General features: G+C 35.6%; 2 protein-coding genes across 3 annotated transcripts; both read left to right on the top strand.

The window, feature by feature from the left end:
* The first annotated feature begins 8,869 nt into the window (after window positions 1-8,869).
* Window positions 8,870-11,290, top strand: LOC125186003 (uncharacterized). 2 transcript variants are annotated; one of them, XM_048082302.2, is made up of 4 exons: window positions 8,898-9,025; window positions 10,118-10,148; window positions 10,216-10,379; window positions 10,844-11,290. In XM_048082302.2, the coding sequence occupies exons 2-4, from the start codon at window positions 10,140-10,142 to the stop codon at window positions 11,028-11,030; spliced, it is 360 nt and encodes a 119-aa protein (XP_047938259.1). In that variant the 5' UTR covers window positions 8,898-9,025; window positions 10,118-10,139; the 3' UTR covers window positions 11,031-11,290. The 2 variants fall into 2 exon arrangements, with proteins under 2 accessions (XP_047938258.1, XP_047938259.1); XM_048082301.2 differs by lacking the exon at window positions 10,118-10,148 and having other exon boundaries at window positions 8,870-9,025; window positions 10,181-10,379.
* Window positions 11,291-14,028: 2,738 nt separating this feature from the next.
* LOC125188962 (mitochondrial-processing peptidase subunit alpha-like) lies at window positions 14,029-19,455 on the top strand. Its single transcript, XM_048086093.2, has 13 exons — window positions 14,029-14,205; window positions 15,114-15,350; window positions 15,463-15,759; window positions 15,840-16,007; window positions 16,162-16,329; window positions 16,449-16,529; window positions 16,724-16,790; window positions 17,056-17,153; window positions 17,701-17,773; window positions 17,959-18,029; window positions 18,133-18,182; window positions 18,954-19,066; window positions 19,164-19,455. The coding sequence occupies exons 1-13, from the start codon at window positions 14,167-14,169 to the stop codon at window positions 19,208-19,210; spliced, it is 1,509 nt and encodes a 502-aa protein (XP_047942050.2). The 5' UTR covers window positions 14,029-14,166; the 3' UTR covers window positions 19,211-19,455.
* The last annotated feature ends 548 nt before the right edge of the window (window positions 19,456-20,003 follow it).

Below are 20,003 nucleotides of genomic sequence, written 5' to 3'. Positions count from 1 at the left end.
CTCTAATTATTCAGACATTATTCGAACTAACTGAACGTGGAAGTATTACAAGATAGTTTCAGCTTAAAGGCAACTATTTTACTCAATTGGGAATTATGATCATAAATCAGAATTAGTTGATAGGATGAACTTACTCTCCACAAATGCAAACCGAATATAGGAAATAGAGATTAAGATCTAGAATCACCACTGTAAATGTAAACCTAAGATCAATACTCCAAATTTTATTTCACAACATAGACCATTACAACTAACCAATTGCATGCTTACATCACATTGTTAATTAATTCGACTATTACATTCCCTCCAGTAGTATGAGCACCTGATGCACTTTTTATTAGCACTATAAATACCTGCAAGTATACAGAGTATGAATAGCATAGCTAAAGGTCAATACCGGATATCGATCACGGGGAAAACAATCACAGACTGGCTACCCTCTACTAAAACTCAATTACTATTTGAAAAAACCGAAAGATTTGAAGATTTTTGAAAGCAAAACAATTTAAAAGCAAATAAACAACTAATTGCAAATAAATCACGGGGATAAAAGTATAGAGATAAGGGAATTCCAGGTATGTGCGTTCACAGTTATGGTTATACAAATTCCAACTACAATACCCTAGCACAGTTCTTACTTTGATAGAACGAGTCACCTAGTTTATGCTCATGCGACGCAAACGTTGGTTACAAACATTAGGGTTGTCAATCCTAAATACGTAAATCCTAAAAGCTCCTAAAACCCTTGAAAAGTCATCACTCTCAATTAACAGTGTCGTTTTAAAGGAAGCTAATTGTAGTGTCTATTAATAGGATCTAACTCGCCAACCTCCTCTCATGATTATGTAGCAAGTTATATTAATTCATCACATTCAAACGTGAAGCATTATCCAACAACTTAAGGAAGAAACAAAGTAAGAACAAAACGGATATTAAATTGTATAACCAAAGTCGTTACTAACACATCCCTATAAATCCTATGAATTTAGTTACACATGATAGAATAATCTAAAAACATAGATAGAATGGAAAACAATTGGAACATAAAACTAAAACAAATAAAACCCAAAGGTTGAATCCTTGTAGCTTTGATGTTCTTGAATCCTTCTCCAACTCCTTGCACAATGAAACACTCTAACTTTTAATCTCTAGAAAATATGTTGCAAAAAGAGGATCCTAATGACGAAGCTTGAGGGGCTATATGTAGGGGAAAAACCGTCTCCTTCAAATAAGACAAAGGGTTGCAAAATATGGTAAATCTTGGAGAGAAAATTAGGGCAAATCTGCTCACCGCATTTTTGTGGTGGACCGCTGCACCTTGGCCAGCGGTCGCCATGTATTGATATGAGGCTTCTGACTCTAGGCGTGTCTTCATTCCATGCACAATATTCCCGGAACGGGCCGCTACAGATGTGGCAGCCGCTGAGCGCCGACGGTCACCAGCAATGTTGCAGCGGTCGCGGGACGCTACCAGAAACTCCAGATTTCCTACTTCGCGTTTTGACTTCCTTTTTATAATAGAAACTCCAGAAACTCCAAATATGCACATTTCTCACAAAACATGTCAAAATACCAACTTTGACATTCAAAACGGACCAAATAATGGCCTTAAATGTTAGGTTTGGTATACTGAAAAGCATGTTTCGAGCAAGTTTCGCTCGAATAGAATCTTGCTTGTATACGAAATACTCTACAATCCACTTTTAACCCGATTCAGTATTATTCGAGCAGTTTCACACGAATAGAATCAGTATATTATTACATTGTGTTTGCTTGTGCATTTATAAGATGTTTTATAAACATTTAAATGTATAAGAAGCAAACAAAGTCTAAGTCTTTTGCTTAGTAGACCGGTTGTGGGCGACGTCCACTTTAAGGTAACACTGTCAGTTCTATGCAATGCTTTGAAAAAGAGAAAGAAGAATTTCACAACCTAGATAGACTTTGGCTACCTATCGTGAAAGGTTGCAATGCCAGTCGATTATTTCTTAGCCTTTCTGAAATAAGATGACGTTGGTGTGGTATAGCACTGAATGGATCTAACAGCAAGACGTGTCTTTATGCTATCTACTGAAAGACTAGGTCTTGATAAAATACTATTTCTTAATCTACATACGTTAACATTTAGCATACTGTATTGATTATGCACTACTTTGACTTATCAAATGGTGCGGGTTTTTCACAACCCAATAATCCTGATATATTGGGTAGTGGTGATTAATATCTAGCGGTGCTAGGATTGCTATTATGTTGAATCATGCGCGAGGTGAGTCTCGTTTGATAATGTCCTCAAGAAGAGCTCGAAAAAATTTTTATTATTCAGATGACTGGCCAGTTGGAGTTTTATCACTCTATGAATAATAAATAAGTGTTTCTTGCTAAGTCCACTCTTGGAATTAATAAGATGTTAATTAATTAAGTCCATAGCAGACATTAGTTAATTAATGGACATTTATATCCTAAGCGCAGGAAATAAATAAATAACAAACAATGGAAACCCAGATTACTTGTAATTTCGGATTTGGATGGGGAGTGCAATATTACTTCTGTAGTGGCTGCTCGTAATATTCCAATTAAAAACTTATATTAAATTGGGGTTCAATTTAATTAGTAAAAAGCTAATTGGAGGAGCCCCTATCCAAAACCTTCCATAGATCCCTGACTGGGCCCAATATGAACTTAATATAAATAGGAGAATAAATGAGACAGAAATCACCTTTTCCATTGAAAAATAGCGTCTACTCCAAATAAGAGAGAGAGATGATTTTTTTCTTGATTATTCTCCTTCGTGAGGAATTTTCTGTCTTCTTTATTCGAGTCCTATTATTTTGATAAGATCAGTCCACCCTGATATCGAGATATAGTTCGGGAACCAGTCAGAAGATCCGTGGTCTAGTATTGAAGATCATCATCGTGGAGAAGACGCAAGCAATCGTCGATTCTTTGGGGAATCAAATCGGTAACTCTAAACCGTAGTATTCATGTTTTATGATTTATATTCTTTGAGCATGAACTATTTGCGTTCTAGCATGCAATTATATGTTTAATATGTGAATTGATTAATCGCATAATCGGTCAACTAGATCCATGTCTGATTTATTTGTTTTGTACAAGTCTTCCGCTGTGCAAGGGGCACTAAACCCCATCATTAAAACCGTGCAAAATTCAAACGTATCAGCACCATGTTCTCAGAGTTGTGACAAATGGACTTTGTATCTCAATTATATCTCTGACGATTAACAAATAGCTTTAAGATCAGTTGCACAAAGTTCAAGTTGTGACAACAGCCTTGCATCACAAATTAATGCAAAAAAGAAATTTTTATTTATTAATATAAAAACAATTACGTTGCACTCTGTTCTCAAGTTGACAACAGACTTTGTAGCTCAATTATATGTCTAAAGATGAACAATTAGCTTCAAGATTAGTTGCACAAGGTTCATATACAATCCCATCGAATCGAACCCTACCCTTCTTTCTTTCTCTCTCCATCTCCACTTCTTTAGAAACCCTTAAGCTCTCCACCTCCTCTACCTAGCGCCAGCCTTTAATGGCGGTGAAAGCTAGAAATTGAGCTCGATTATCTCAAATCGAACCTTATCCCTATCTCTCTCACTTACTCTCTCCACTTCTTCAGAAACCCTAAAGATTCCATCGAATTGAACCCTATACCTCTTACTCTCCCTCTTTCCACTTCTTTAGAAACCCTAACTCCCCAACAGTGCCAAGTCCTCACGGGCCTTCAATGGAAGATGAGTTCTCTATCCAAAGTGTTGATTTGGGTCTCAATTTAATTTGCAGATGCCAGAATTTGAACATCAACCAATGTCAAACTCAAGGTCAATCGTTAGCGATTCTCCAAACATCCTCGTCTAATGCAATGGTTGCAGGTCAATCGTGAGCCATTTTCCAGCAAATTCTCGTCCAATACAATAGTTGCAGCCACTTGAGGAGTCCACCACTTCTACACAAGTGTGCTTGGTTTTGAGCGAGTGGCTAGGCCCTCCTCCTTCACTCTCCCGGGAGTTTGGCTCCACGGGCATGGGATAGGTATCCACCTTATCCTGACCGAAGATGTGGACAAGCTGCTGAAGAAGACGCCCCTCGACCCCAGAAAGAACCATGTGTCATTCCAGTGAGAGGACTTGGAGGCAGCCGGTCAGAGGTTGGTCAAACTAGGTATTGATGTCGTGCGACAGACCATTGTCGAAGCCGGAGTGGTGGTGCATCAGATCTTCTTCCATGAACCAGATGGGTACATGGTAGAGATCTGTAGCTACACCAACCTATGGGTGGTGCCGATCTAGCCGTTCCTGTTTCCCAGTGGTGCCGATTCTAGCTGTCCCTGATAGATCGCTTTCTTAATATCTTTAATTACACTATCATGATTTGTGGCCTTTCTGTAATCGCCCCTATTATATTTTAAGGATCTAATTGATATGAAAGGTTTGGGTTAAAAAAAACCCAGAAGTTTAGATGTTTCTATACATGAAGATTCTCGGTTTTCTCATTAGCCGATAAAGTTTATTGCAATTCTATGGACTTCGTCAGCATAGACAAATCGCATACCTTTATAATCTTTGAAGAAGCTTTCAAGTTGAAATTTTCTTTTGAGCTCTTCCTCATTAGTAAGGAGGTGGAGGATGAGTTCACATTATTATCAGGATTGGGTTCGAGTAGGATAACTCTATATTGATAATAGTGGTGTACAGAAAATGTATTAAATTTTGAAGTAGAAAATAAGTAGAAAGTGTGGTGAATGATTTATGGTGTAGGGAGAATATAGAGAGTGACTTATATTTAGATTTTTATGAAATAGTGTACAAGGAGTCGTATTTATAAGGAAAAATTGCCTAAAAAGTCATAAATTTTGGGGAAAGTTTGATTTTTCCCACAAACTATAAAAGTTGCACCTAAAGTCACGAACTTTATCGGATCGTGCAAATTTCCAAAACTATAAATTTGCACGATCCGATAAAGTTCGTGACTTTAGGCGCAACTTTTATAGTTTGTGGAAAAAACCAAACTTTCCCAAAAGTTTGTGACTTTTTAGGCAAATTTCCATATTTATAATTACTAAGAAACAATCTAGTATGAAAAACTTAAAATACTTAAGAACCATCTAAATAATTGCATCACACTTATATTCTAGATGATTGAATTTCTCTTTAATATAGTGAGAATAATTAAGAATTATCTAGAAATTTGCACCACTCTTAATACACTTCTATTTTCGCATGTAAGAGTTATTATTCATTTTGACAATATTTCATTTCAATGTATCTGAATGGAATCTTAGAAAATGGTATCAAAGCCAAGATGGTTTAGGTCAGGCTCTAAAAGGACTTGCTTAGGGTCGGGCGCTCATGTTAGACTCAGGCCCTGGATGATCTAAGGGTTAGGCTTAGGAAAACTCAGTTTAGAAGCGAGCCCAGAATGACTCAATGTATCGACTACGTTCCCAACTTTTTAGAAAAGTATTCAAATTAGCCTAGTACATTGATTGAATGGAGCTGTAAAACATGATTAATTGTAACCAATTTTCAAAAATATAATGTCTCATTAATAAATAAAAACATTGTCAATTAGTTATGATAGTCAAAATAAACAGTATTAAGTGGAGTGGATGATCTCTCGTTGTTGGAACAATGTTATGAGTAGTACAAAGGATAGCTTGAAAAGGCGTACAATGGTAATCTTGATTGTAATAAGCAAAATCTCATATTTAAAGACTTCTATTGTTGGTGTCGTACCAATATCATCTACACAACCATTGTATTAAGAAACTATTTACACATTCTTTATTCCATATAAATTTTCTCTAATAATTATTAGCACTCTCTATCTCTAAATAGTTCATAAAATATGAAATGGTCTGTATGTAAATTTATTTAAGCATATATTTAATACATATATAGTGCTAATAGATTTACATAAAGAAAAGATGGATTTATGCCATTTTAGAACCAAATTCTATTTAGTACTTATACGTCATTATAAAAGTGTGTCAGTTTTAAAAGATACTCCCTCTATCCCATATTTATATTCTCATTTTGACTTGGCACATATATATTTTAAGAAATTATTTGACTTTATGCAGAAAAATAGGAAAATGAGTTAGTGGAAAGTGGACCCCACTTTTATATACTCCATCCGTTCCGCCTTAATAGAGGTGTTTCATTTTCTGAACTCGTTTTGGAAAAATATAATAATAAATAGTTGAAGTGGGGAAAAATTAAAGTAAGAGAGAGAATAATGTAAAGAAGACTATTCTCTAAGTTATTATTTTCTTACTTTACTCTTTCACCACTTTAACTATTTATTATTATTTTTTCAAAACGAGTATAGAAAATGAAACGTCTCTATTAACATGGAACGAAGGGAAGTTTTATAATAGAATGTGATTGTAATGAGTTGGGTGAATAGTGGGTCCCCTTACCTAAAATGGAAAAAAGCAAATAATCACAGATATCCCAAAATGGTAAAATTTGACATTATTTCACACACGGAGGGAGTAGTACTTTTATCTTGAGTTAAACTAAAACTTTTAAAATTGCAACTGTAGGAATCATATCGACATGATTCACTAATTACCGATACCTCTTTTATTACACCGTAATAGTGAGATAGTCAATCTCGTAACTGAACTGACCGTAACATAAAAAGATTCAGGAGCCATTTGGTCACTTTGTTTCATAAAGATAAGGTTTTGTAACTTGGTGAAACCACTCGACTGGTTGTCCATTTGGACTTTTACGGAGCCCGTGTTTGTATCCACAAGCCCGCATTGTTCATATGTTTCTGCCGACCCACCCCATGTTTGAGTTAACTAACCTCGATGCTAATACGCTCGGATTTTGCACTATTTTAAGGCCGTTATTTGATCTATTTTTAATGTCAAAGTCACTCTACACGTCCATTATTTGCATATTTTGTCTATTTTGGTATTTTGACGTGTTTTGTGAGAAACGTGCATAATTGAGCCAAAAAAGGGAGCCAAAACGCAAAGTCTAAAAATTTGGAGTCAGACGGCGACCGACGACCGCCGCGGATGTGTGCGGCGACCGCCGGCGCCTCGGAAAAATACGCTTGGAAGAGAAGTCTCGCCCGGCAACCGCCGGAAGTCGTGCGGCGGTCCACCGCCGAGGGAACAGATACTGTTAATTGAGAGCGATGACTTTTCAAGGGTTTTAGGAGCTTTTTGGAGTTACGTGTTAGGATTGACAACCCTAATGTTGTAATCAACGTTTGTATTGCATGGGCATAAGCTCGGTGACTCGTCTTTTCAAAGTATAAACTGTGCTAGGGTATTGTAGTTTGGAACTTGTATAACCATAACTGTGAACGCACATCCCTGGGATTCCCTTATCTCTATCGATTATCTCCATGTTTTATTTGCATTTAGTTGTTATATGCTTTTTATTGTTTTTAGTTTTCAAAAGTTTTCCAAAACCTACTATTTTTTCAGATAGTAATCGAGTCTTAGTAGAGGATAGACACTTTGTGTTTGCCTTCCCCGTGTTCGATATCTGGTACTGACCTTTGGCTATACTATATATACTCTGTATACTTGCAGGTTTATTTTGTGCTAAAAAATAGTGCATCAGATGCTCATGTCCGATAAATCATTTACGTCAATTTTGCCCTTCGCCCTTATTATATTATGAAATTGTAAAACAGATTTTCCCAAAATCCTCCCAAGATCGACTGGTACAAAGAAAACCCGAGACAAAATCTTCAGTGTTTATCATCTTTCCCGCATTCAATAAAGTTGAGTTCTATCATTTATTTCTCTCGCTTTTTGCACGTGTTATTTATCTCAATCATTGGAGTTTATTTCTCCTTCAAAAGTCGTAAGCGAGCACCTCTCGTGCGTAACCTTGGCATATCACCTTCACTCCTAACAGAAAACCCTTATTTGTAGAGAGAAAGCGAAGAAACGTTCGAAAGAGAGAGATTGAGTGAGAAATGAGAGAAAAGTGGAAGTGAGGAATCACCGAAATAGTAAAAATGAGTCGGTGAGCTCAAACCACCTAGTAGGTGATACGTGGCTAGGGTTATACAAATTGGGCCAACAATTAGGAAGTGGATAATGTGCTTGAGACATAATGTGATTGGGCTTCCTGAAAAGGGCCACAAATTCCACAGAACTCATCTAAAATATACTCTCTCTATCCTTAAAAAAAGACTAGTTTTACCATTTTTTATCGTCCCTCAAAATTAGACCAGGTCTAAATATGAAAAGTTTTCAAATAAATAAAAATCATACACATCATTAAAGTGGACCCGGCAATCCACTACCTCTTCCCTGTATCTATCTTTCTTTTTCTCATCTCTCTTATTTTACCAATCACAAATTAAAACCCATGCAATTTACAAATTTGTCTATGTTTTGAGGACGAAGAAAATATAAAAATAAATAAATATATAGATACGCAGTCTTGAAAGAAATGGGTTTTCATGAAACTTAAACAAAATGCTAAAAAAATTTAAAATGAGGCTAACAAATGAGAATGAAAGGCATCAATGGAAATTCCTCCTGCTATTTTGATTTAATCTCAAAAAAGAGGTATTCTAACCCACCAAAATGGTGGATTAATTTTTCATGGTAAAACATAGGTTTCTTAGCCGCTAGATACATGATATGGGTCTTTAAAATAACTAAATTACTTATCGAACGCATGATAAACCCATAAAACACATATGACATACCTACTAAACGACCCCTTATAATTATTTTAGAAATTTTTATGTGATTTGATTTTATTGTTAGAGACTGGGCTAATCGCAGGTGTCGTATGCACGTTACCAAATTGGCCCGAATAAAACCAAGCTGAAGCCCAAAGCATGATTTCTTTTCCAACAAATTGAATGAGAAATTTGTAGAGATGTTTAATGCTTCACTTAAACAGTAAAACTGCGAGGTGACTACTTTTCTCTTGACCTCACTTCCCATCTCTCTCTACAAGAGCTAAACGGCGAGTTTGTGAAACCGGAGCTCTCCTTTGATCAATCTCATCAGAAGGTAAATCATCTGATTTGTTGTTCTATCTTAATCGTAAATCGACTTGTTAATCGTCTTTATTTTCGTACCAATTCTTCTTCTCTAGGGTTTTAGGCGCACTTTAGATCTGCGATTTTTAACTTTTGGTTTAGGGTTTAACACTATGTAAATTTGCAACGATGATATTTTGCTATGATCCATGGTTAGATGTCGCGATTTTGTTTTTTATTTATTTATTTAGGAAGTCTGTGGAATGTGTCCAATGTAGAAACGTAATTCTATCTGCCAATCGGTAACTGGAATTGCAGCGCGAGTGGGAACTATCATGATCCTTTCGTTTCCCCTAGAAACCTTTTTTCAACTTGAAAATTAGTCTATGCTCAATAGTAGTATTACGTATTTTCTCTTGTTGAACAGAAGTTCTAGTTTTGAATCCTTTTAATTTCATCTTCACTGTCGTGAAGGATATATTATTTTAGGTGGTTTGAGTTATAGGTGGTTTTATTCGAAAGTTGCCTTCATTTTGCAAATTTCCAATTTGTGCTGGAAAAAAATGGTGCAAATGATGTAATATGTTTATCAAATTTAGTGGGGAATTAATGGCCTTGTTATGGATAAGTTGTCCATAACATGCAGCCCGTGGAAAAGAGCAATCATGTGCTACTTGCTGAATTGGTGCTTTGGTTGGTTGTGTTTAATATAATGCGTCATTTGCGTTTTTGGTACTTGCATTTCGCGGAGTAGTTTGGCTAGGAAGTGGTCGGCGACTTTTTTGTATCTATTTTCTTCTGTCAATTTTCACCTTATGCTGGGCATTCTCAAACAAATTATTGGAGAGCTATGTTTTGTTTTTTTGGTTGGATAGTCGTCCACCTTATATTATTAGCTGAATAAGGATGAACAGTAGTGGCAGTGTTACGCTATTTGAGGAACTTTGGATTCTAATTAGCTAGAAAACAGATAAGAATAAGTGCTACAGTGCTAGTTAAACATCTTTGTACATGTTGATATGCTTGCTTTGTGCGTCTGTTATCTTTTATCTCTGGAAGAACCTCTTATGAAACTTTTATTGTTCCCGGCAACACTTTAAAACATGAACATTGGGAATGGCAGCACAAAAATCTTGCATAAAAGGATGAAAATGGTTAGTTAACTGCTATGTTTTTGTTGTACAAGATTCACTTAAGAGTTTAATGGCAGCGAGATTACAGCAATTGCAAAGCAAGGCTTGCCAAGCCAAGCAATATGTGACCAAGCATGGAACCACCTACTATAAGCAGTTATTGGAGCAGAACAAACAATATGTAAAAGAACCAGCAACTGTGGAAACATGTAGTGAATTATCCAAGCAGCTGTTTTACACTCATCTTGCCAGGTTACATTTTTTCTTCCTTTGTTTCTCATAAGCTCCTTTTCAGCATTTTATACAGAATGATTTTATATTGATAGCTAGCCATCAATACAATTGTTAATATCAGTAATATGAAGCTCTACCCATTGTCGAGCTAAATACTTGAGACAGATCACAAAGCTAAATGATGATGCTCACTGTGTAATGGTTTCACTGGATTGCTTCTATGATTGATTGGCACTCTTGACTCTTATCACGCAACTCATTTGCTTGATTCTTCTTCTATTCCTGGTGAAATTCGTTGAATCTTGTGATGTGTTTAGAGTTGTTAGAGGAATTTGAAATGCATTTTTGTTCTCCTTGGTTTCCTTGGTGTAGTTTTGAAGGTTTATTTGTTTTTGTGCTGCCTTAACTGTTAGTCAGTGAGTTGGATAATGTCAAGCGGCGTCTTTTCATTATGTAATGTCTCCTTGTTACGGCAATTGCAGCATTCCCCGTCGCACTGAGACCTTCTGGAAGGAGATTGACTATGTGAAGAATATGTGGAGGCAGAGGCAGGATGTGAAGGTTGAGGATGTTGGAATCGCTGCTCTGTTTGGGCTTGAATGCTTTGCCTGGTTTTGTGCTGGTGAAATTGTGGGAAGGGGATTTACGTTTACCGGCTACTATCCCTGAAAACACAACGGGAAATAATTGTGGGAATGATTTGACGTACTCATGGTCGGGCAGGTTCATCACGCAACTTTTTTGATTTAAAAGAGAGTTTCAGAAGCTGATAAATCAGTATTAAAATTGAAGTCTTCAATAATCAGTACATCGGTCTTTGAATTTTCTCTGTTTTGAACTTCCATTGTTTCCATTTTACGTTTGATGATACTACTACTGAGTTGGATGTAGCTTAGCTCCTTATAACAGTTTTGGTGTTGCCATGAGAATTGCCTCTGTTTGCATCCATAATGGTTTAATTATTACTCCCTCCGTCTCATGTTGCTCGCAGTATTCATTTTGACAGTGACATAAGTAATTAGTGTAATTAAATTAGAATTTGAAGTGTAATAAGTTAACACCTAACCAGGGAACACTAAATTAACTCTAATATCTTAATTAAATAGCATAATTTTTACTTAAATTAGAAATAGTGTAAATTGTTTGGGACAATCTGAGAATGAAATGTGCAAGTAGCACGGGACAGAGGAAGTATGATTAATATATTTGCGATGTGATTAAAAAATTGCACTCCATGATTCATTCATTTAATCTAATTTCGAATTTAAATTTTATTAGTATCAGTTGAAGTAGTTGAAGTAAGTAATAGTAATAATATTTTTAAATAAACAAATAAAATTACACAAGAAAAAAAATTGTCAAGAAAATAAGTTTATAAAACCAAACAAGACTTAAAATAAATCAAACAAGACTTAACCGAACAAGGATATAGTACTTCTACTAAGCTTCTATTTCTTAAAAAGGCATCCAATATCATGAACCTTTCCAAAAGTTGAGTTTTTTCTACGAACTTTAAAATTGGCAAATAATAACACGAACTTTACTCCGGGTTTATTTTTTTCTCACGAATGAAAAAATTCATGTTATTTTAATAGTTTGAAGAACAATTTTGTAGGATGTGCTTCAAGAAAAACTATCTTCTAATATTGAAAAACTTGAAGCTCTCAAAATTGTTGTCGAGAAATTACGAAAAAAAAATCCGTATCATAATATTACTTGTGGGAATTTTTTCATCCGTGGGAAAAAACAAATACAGGGTAAAGTTCGTGATATTATTTATCAATTTTAAAGTTCAAAGGAAAAACTCAACTTTTTGAAAGTTTCATGATATTAGATGTCAATATCCCTTCTTAAAATGAAAACAAACACCAAAACATTGAAAAAAATTCTATTTTACTTTAGTTCTAACCTATCATACCCATACTTTAAGGATATCAATGTAGCCCGTAATCCGTGGGCTGACTCGAATAGCCCGTCAAATTTATAGGGTTAGACTATCTCCAAGGGTATACTAAAACCTAAAATGAGATAAGTATTTAGTTTCAATAATACTCAAAAACCAATCTCATTTTTGGTTTTTGAGAAAAAAACACCTATCTTTAGGTTTACACTAAACCAAAAGTTAAAAGTTTTTCAAATTTTATGAGTAAAAAAGGCATAATACATAAAACATTCTTTTAAGTTTGTGTTTAGTGTAAATGATTGGAGTAAATGGTTGGAGATGCTCTTAGGGCTGGAAATTTCTAGCCCGATAAAATCAAAACCCTATTAGCCCACACCTGATTAACCCGCAACACGTCAGGGCCAGACCCGAAAACCCGATAAAATTTTTATTATTCTATTCTTTTTACTGCTAATCGACACTCCATTCATTAATTTCTACTAAAAAAATAGCTTTCAATTTTATAATAAATATACAAATTATATATTAAATTTTTATTAATATAATAATTGATAAATAAATTAAAAATTTCAAATTCACTAAAAAAATATTTAAATTTCTAAAACATGCATTAAAATTCCACGAAATATCTCAAATATTAGTATTTGATCATGTTTATGATTGAGTTTAAGCACATATTTCAAATATATCACATAATTAAATATTTTACACTGTTTAAATATTAGTAAATTATGATCATTATTTATTGGATTGATCGCATGTTAATATTATCGGTAGCCACCCGATTAACTTGTTGGGCTAGTCTAAACCCGAGTTTTTAGAGTTAGGATTAAACTTTTATAACATGAAAGAAATCACAACCCGATTAGCCCACACTCGATTGACCCGCAACCTGGGTAGGGTTAACCGAAACCTGACAGGCCGGCTCGCCTGACATCCCTACCCATTCTGTATTTCAAAACTTATAGAGAATCTCTCTGTCGTGTAGCTTCAATCAAAAACCCAAACTCATTGGATCTTGAGAAACTTTACAATATGAGATTAAATTCGTTTGACCTCTTTAATTTTTGTCATTTTCTTTTTTTTTTTTCTAATGAAAATATGAATTAACCAAGTTACCCCATATACTATTTCTTTCTTAATCATTTTTTTCTATCTTTTCTTGTTTACAAACGCTAATAAGATAATTTGAAACACCAATTCTGAAACCCTCGTCACTTGCATATTTTCATCGGACATATCTCCTTCGACAATGAACCGAAGCCAAGCGGACTTCTATCCCTGCTGTACCCACCAACTCGCCAGACTTATGTCGTTGCTGCAATCAAAGCCACAGACACCCGAAGCCTTGTACTCCCTCCGTTTCTTCATAGTTGAGGCGGAACTTTTCGACACGGAGTTTAAATGAATGTTAGGTGTGTTAAATAAATTGATAAAAAAGTAAGAAAGAGGAAAAGGTAGAAAGAATAAAGTATAAAGTGAATAAAGTAGATAGAATAAAGTAAGAGAGAGTAAAATGAAAGAGAGGAAAAAGTTACCATATAAGAAAACGACTCAACTATGAAGAAACTTTCTGAAATGGTAAAATGATTCAACTATGAAAAAATGAGAGTAGTATTTAGTGAATTGAAATATAATTAATTAAATATGAGAGAGAATAAAGTAATAAAAAAAAATCAAATACACTAATTTTAATATTTTTTACGAGGCAAGTGCGATATTTTGTTATTTTTCCCCACTCCTAGTCAATGGTTGAGAGAAACAGGCACTTGTCACTTGTTGGGCTCCTCCTTGGCCGTTGTCTCTACTATTAACAAATTTCATAGTCTCGCGTCCCAAAACCCTCTCCATTCTCTTCTTCTCTCAGTCTCGCGCACACAAATCGGCCATCCCCTCACAAGTATGTACAGAACGGCTTCTTCTCGACTCAGGGCTCTCAAGGTCTGCATTTTCTTATTTTCTCCCCTTTTAACCCTAGCACCCATTCACCCCCCGCATTCACCCGTTGTTTTTTTCTTCGTATCTGTTATTTACTGCCTCCTTATTTTCATCACTGCGTGAATGATTCTATTATTTAGATCTGAAGGCTGCTCAGTGATGAATTGAAGATTTTAATTTGTCGCCTGCCCTTCTTTGCAAGCGTTCTCTAATTTTGAAACAAAATTAGATCTTTTGATAGACAAAATTGGATCTTTTAATTAGATTCCTGTTTTTTCGTGCTGATTTTGGATTTTGTGAAAAAAGGATGTTGCTTCTAATAGACATGTTACAGTATATCAGTTGATTTTGTTATTGGGTAGTGTTTAAAAGGTTATGCGATGGACAGTAGAATTTATCGAACTTTTGCCAATTCCTCAGATATTGTTCAATTCTTCAATTGATCTGGAAATTTGTAGTTCTGGGCTTCATGGATGGTTGACTTTGACTGATATATACATTTTTATGTGACCAAAATACTGTTATCAAACAATAATACTCCTCCTTTTCCTAAAAATAGGAACTTTGGAAACGGCACCATTTAATGCAAAATTGTTAAAGTAAGAGAAAAAATGGGTATAGTAAGAGAGAGGAAGAGAAAAAGTAGTGTTAGTGGATTGTGGGGTCCATTTCTAAAATGGAGAGTTTCTATATTCAGGAAACGGACTTAAAAGGAAAGAATTTCCATTTTTAGGAAACGGAGGGAGTATAATGTTATGCACAGAGATGATATCCTGCTTGAAGTAATAACAATTAATTAACATTTGCTACTTCACTTTCTTTGTCTTAAATATTATTTAGAGGGGATTGGTTCTACTTTCTAGTGATCTGTTAAGAAAATAAATAAATTCGGTTTCTTTTTCAATTGACAGGCCAGAACAGGGTCTAGAGGCTTCGCTAGATATGCAAGTACAAGTGCTGTTGCAACTAAGTCATCTGGAGGTATCTTCAGTTGGTTAACCGGTGAAAAGTCTTCTTCACTTCCACCACTAGACTTTCCGCTTGAGGGTATTGTACTTCCCCCTCCGTTGCCAGACTATGTTGAACCTGGGAAGACCAAGATAACTACCCTTCCCAATGGCGTCAGAATAGCTTCAGAAACATCTGCGGTAGGTGTCAATACTACTTTTATTATATCCGTGGGATTTTATTCATCCTCCCCCTCCCCCCTTCCATTTTCCTCTTTTTTAACTATTGGTGATCAGTATATTTCTTCGTCAGAACCCTGCAGCCTCAATTGGACTTTTCGTTGATTCTGGCTCAATCTATGAAAACCCAGATTCATATGGAGCCACACACCTCCTGGAGCGTATGGCCTTTAAAAGTTCCACTAACCGGAGCCACTTGCGCATTGTGCGAGAAGTTGAGGCAATTGGTGGCAATGTAACTGCATCAGCCTCCCGGGAGCATATGAGTTACACCTATGATGCACTTAAAACATATGTACCTCAAATGGTTGAGCTTCTTGTTGACTGTGTTAGAAACCCAGCCTTTTTGGATTGGGAAGTTTGTGAACAGGTACATTTGTGTTTGTTTTCTTAGGCTCACTCCTCACTCTGTTTGGATATTGTACTGGGATCCTGATATGCCCTCTACAGATCCTCAAGGTGAGTGCTGAGATTAGTGAATACTCCAAAAACCCTCACCACCTGCTTCTGGAGGCTATTCATTCAACTGGTTACTCTGGTGCTTATGCAAATGGTCTTTTGGCTTCAGAAGCTGCAGTTAACAGGTTGAATGGCACTGTTTTGGAGAAATTTGTGTCCGTAAGTATAAGTTCTGAACATCATTTTTCTTCATCTTCTTTAATTATAGGAGAATAAGTAAGTTTTTCTGTTATGAACCTTTGATGTTGACTATGATTTGTTTCTAATTGGAGTATTTACCATCATTCCCTCTAACTGATTTTATATGGTTCAGGAACACTACACCGCCCCTAGGATCGTCCTTGCTGCATCAGGTGTTGAGCATGATAAACTGTTAGAATATGCAGAGCCACTTTTATCCGATCTTCCTAAAGGTTCTAGCCCAGCAGTGGCAAAGCCAATATACACAGGAGGAGATTTTCGCCGTAAAGGTGATTCAGGGGTGTGTATCAACAATATCCTGGATAGCCTATATATTTTGCATTTTTATTTCTAGTCTTATACTTTGGATGTTGATTTTGGAAATTAGGCTTTAATATATCATTCTGAATGCATGTGCAGATGACTCATTTTGCTATGGCCTTTGAAGTTCCTGGTGGCTGGATTAAGGAGAAGGATGCTATGACATTGACCGTTCTTCAGGTTTGTTTGCTCATTTGGACCATCCTTAATTCAACCCCAGATGCACTTTCCTTAAGAAGAAATGATCAATAGGAGAGGATGCTTAAACTAGCTTGAAATTTCAGAGCTACTTTTCGTTCATGATTCGGTTTCCATTTTTAAGACACTTCTGATTTTCATCTTATAAGAAGACACTTTCTTTATCAATCATGTAGATGCTCATGGGAGGAGGAGGATCTTTCTCAGCTGGTGGTCCTGGAAAGGGGATGTACTCAAGATTATGTACGCTCCAGTGATAGTATTTTAATTTTGAAACTGAATTTAGAAACTCTCGTTCAACACAAATCATGACTTGAGCTGTCTTAGATGCCTGTCTTGTTTAATTCAAATTATGTGGCTTAAAAAGACTTTTCTGCCTACATGGTTTAATTTTATGCCTCTATGTCATAAGAAATGCCAGTTTAACGATGTTAGGTGTCTGCACTTTTTCTGTGATTACTTTTGTATCAAATGGAGTTTCACATCTCGTTATCTTAATTATAAGCAGATCTTCGTGTCCTGAACGAGCATCCTCAGATCCAATCTTTTTCTGCTTTCAACAGTATCTACAATCACACCGGACTATTTGGAATTCAAGCTAGTACTGTAAGAAAGCATTTTAGATTTCTGCGTCTTTTTAAGCTTTTAAGGAATATTTGTGTTGTCCATGTTTTTTTATGGGTGGTACCGTGGTAGATATCTTGCTTCTACATCTGTTAAACTTTTTGCTTGGTAGCATGGTAGAACTGGGTGAAGAATTATCTCATTGGCAATCTGCCTATTTTTATTTTATGTACACGTAATGTAACTTTTAAGCAAGTTTGTGATCATATTCAGTATCCCAAATGAGCATATGATTCTTCAGATATTTTGGATGATATTTTCAGATTCTGAAAATTGTTTGTGCTCCTGTCACTCCATCACCGTGAAAAGTGTAAACATCCAACAGAATGACTTAAATTATATGTTTTGATGATTTGATCTCAAAGATGTCAATGTATAAATATTATGAACCTGTTTTTGAGGTGACCAAAAACTAATGGATAACTTGCTCTCTGCAGATGATGTTAGACATGGAATATCAGCTTCATGCCTCTATTTTGTGCATATTTAGTTTTGAATCTAGACTGATGAAACTACTTCTTGAATGCAGGGATCTGATTTCGCACCACATGCTATGGAAATTGCCTGCAGAGAACTAACTGCTGTGGCATCTCCTGGAGATGGTTCTATTCTGACCTTTCTTAACTATCTTTTATTCGGTTGAATCTCACAGTTTATCAGTGTCCTTGTTTTATGACGACTGTCGATCAAGATAGTCTTTCAGTCCATATACTTTCTTGTACATCATGTATGCACATCTTGCCCCGCAGACAGAATTACTGAGCTTTTGTGGCTTTGATTCTTGTAGTTGATGAAGTACAGCTAAACCGTGCAAAACAATCAACAAAAGCTGCCATTTTGATGAACTTGGAATCCAGAGTATGCAATTTTGTGTTGCATCATGGTTTTTAATCTCATGAATTTTTCCTTCCATATGGATTTGTGCCAAATATTCTACTTATTGTTTGGGTTATCATTGCAGATGGTTGCATCTGAAGACATCGGTAAACAAATTTTGACGTATGGAGAGAGGTGCGTCTAGTAATAATAAGTATTACTTTCAGATTTGCACATTAGTGATTACTGATTGAGTGATATTGATTGGGGCCGATGTTTGATAGTTGATGCTTGGTGTTTCCTTTTTTTAAACTTCCACAGTAGTGTCCACTAAGCCAATCTAATTCTCTTAATTGTAAAGTGTTAAAGGCTTAATATGTAGGTTGTTACAATCGTGTGTTTGTTTAGTCCTTGACGTAATGAAAACATTAGGATGTGGAAATCTAGACTTTGAGCCATAAACTATATCCAAATGGTGGTGGTAGTAATAGATTATACTCCCTCCGTCCCACTAAATGTGAAACATTTGCTTTTCGGCATGAGATTTTATGAAGTGTTGTTTTGTGAGTTAAGTGGAAAGAGAATAAAGTAGAGATTATGTTGTTTCCATTTTAAGATATGTGTCACTTTAAGTGGGACAGCCCCTAAAGCAAAGTGCTTCACATTTATCGGGACGGAGGGAGTACTAAAAGTAACAAGATTTACTTTGGTTTGGAAATATTTGTTTTGAGATGCATCGATGAGGTCAGGATTTATTTCTCATCTTATGAATACATTCACACTCTACTTAGTCTGGCCTGCCAAAATTTCAATTCCAAGACTCTGAAATTGTCTCTCTCAGTTGATGACTCTTCTTCCCTTACTGACAAATTAACTTGTGCTAGAGCCTACTGTTTCTGTTCTTATGAATACTTAATAAAAAAAGTGTGCATCAGTTGATTTAAAAGAATTCTTATCTATGCTTAGGAAACCGGTGGAGCATTTCTTGAAGGCGGTTGATGAGGTCACAGCGAAAGATATTGCTACAATTGCACAAAGGCTTTTCGAATCTCCCCTTACACTGGCATGTTACGGCGATGGTAACCTTCTTCTCAACATTTCTTTCTTTCTTTCTTGTATGGTAAGATTTGATTACCCTCCCGTGCATCTCACACCCCTCCCCTGTATATTATGCAGTGCATCATCTTCCAAGCTATGACCACATTAAACGCAGGTTCAAGTAAAAGTTACCCTTGTTACTGTTGAGATCAGATAACTGATCGGAGAAGTTCCCCATGTCCCCTGTTTTGGGTGGCGTTTTTGAAACGATGAACAGAACAACCTTTCTCTATGATGATATAAGAGAAAATAAGGATCTCTACTGAAACAATAATTGACGCATATGTTTGCAAAAATCACTTATGCCTGATTCTTTGTATGTTTTGTTTGGGTTCCGAGTTTATGCCAAAGTATTGATCTGTTTTTGTCATTTTCTGCGTGGAGTGGACTTTGACTGGTCCCACATCTTGATCAATGGGTAATGTTTATTTTCCTACTTTTCATCTGAATTTGATAATTTAATAACCGTAATCAGGATGTTCCTTTTTGTACAAAAGGAATTGCCTCTCTTTCAAGGAAGATGACCTCTTTCTTTCTTGGGCGGTACGAGAATTTATAAATTATTTTGTGTGTTAAGTGGAGAAAATAAAGTGAGAGAGAGAATAAAGTAAAGATAAAGATTTTTTCTTTTTAGTAACGAGTCATCTTGGCAGGGATAAATTTTATATTTTATAATTTTGGCATACACCATCTGTTTATACTTTATCCATCCTTAGAAAACTGACTAGCTTTACAATTTCTGGTTCTTTCAAAATTAGACTAGCTTTACACGCCACTAATAATGTGAACCCACAATTCACTTACACTACTTCCGTTATCTTTTTCTTTTGGTTTTTTTATCTCTTTCTTATTTTTTTTTATTTTTCTTTTACTTTATCAATTGTACATTAAAGCTTATGTTATATACAAGTTTGTCTA

Source organism: Salvia hispanica, chromosome 5 (assembly GCF_029641045.1).
Source record: "Salvia hispanica isolate PSC_SH4W2 chromosome 5, Shi_PSC_v1, whole genome shotgun sequence".
NCBI classification, from domain to species: domain Eukaryota; kingdom Viridiplantae; phylum Streptophyta; class Magnoliopsida; order Lamiales; family Lamiaceae; genus Salvia; species Salvia hispanica.
The sequence above is the reverse complement of the archived record's forward strand: the minus strand, read 5'-3'. Positions and strand labels throughout refer to the sequence as shown.

Coding starts and splice junctions, on each gene's coding strand:
- LOC125188962 (XM_048086093.2), top strand. CDS start 14,167: ATGTACAGAACGGCTTCTTCTCGACTCAGGGCTCTCAAG. Junction 15,760..15,839: donor ATTGGGAAGTTTGTGAACAG/GTACATTTGTGT, acceptor TGCCCTCTACAG/ATCCTCAAGGTGAGTGCTGA. Junction 16,008..16,161: donor TTTTGGAGAAATTTGTGTCC/GTAAGTATAAGT, acceptor TATATGGTTCAG/GAACACTACACCGCCCCTAG.
- LOC125186003 (XM_048082301.2), top strand. CDS start 10,198: ATGGCAGCGAGATTACAGCAATTGCAAAGCAAGGCTTGCCAAGCCAAG. Junction 10,380..10,843: donor TTTTACACTCATCTTGCCAG/GTTACATTTTTT, acceptor CGGCAATTGCAG/CATTCCCCGTCGCACTGAGA.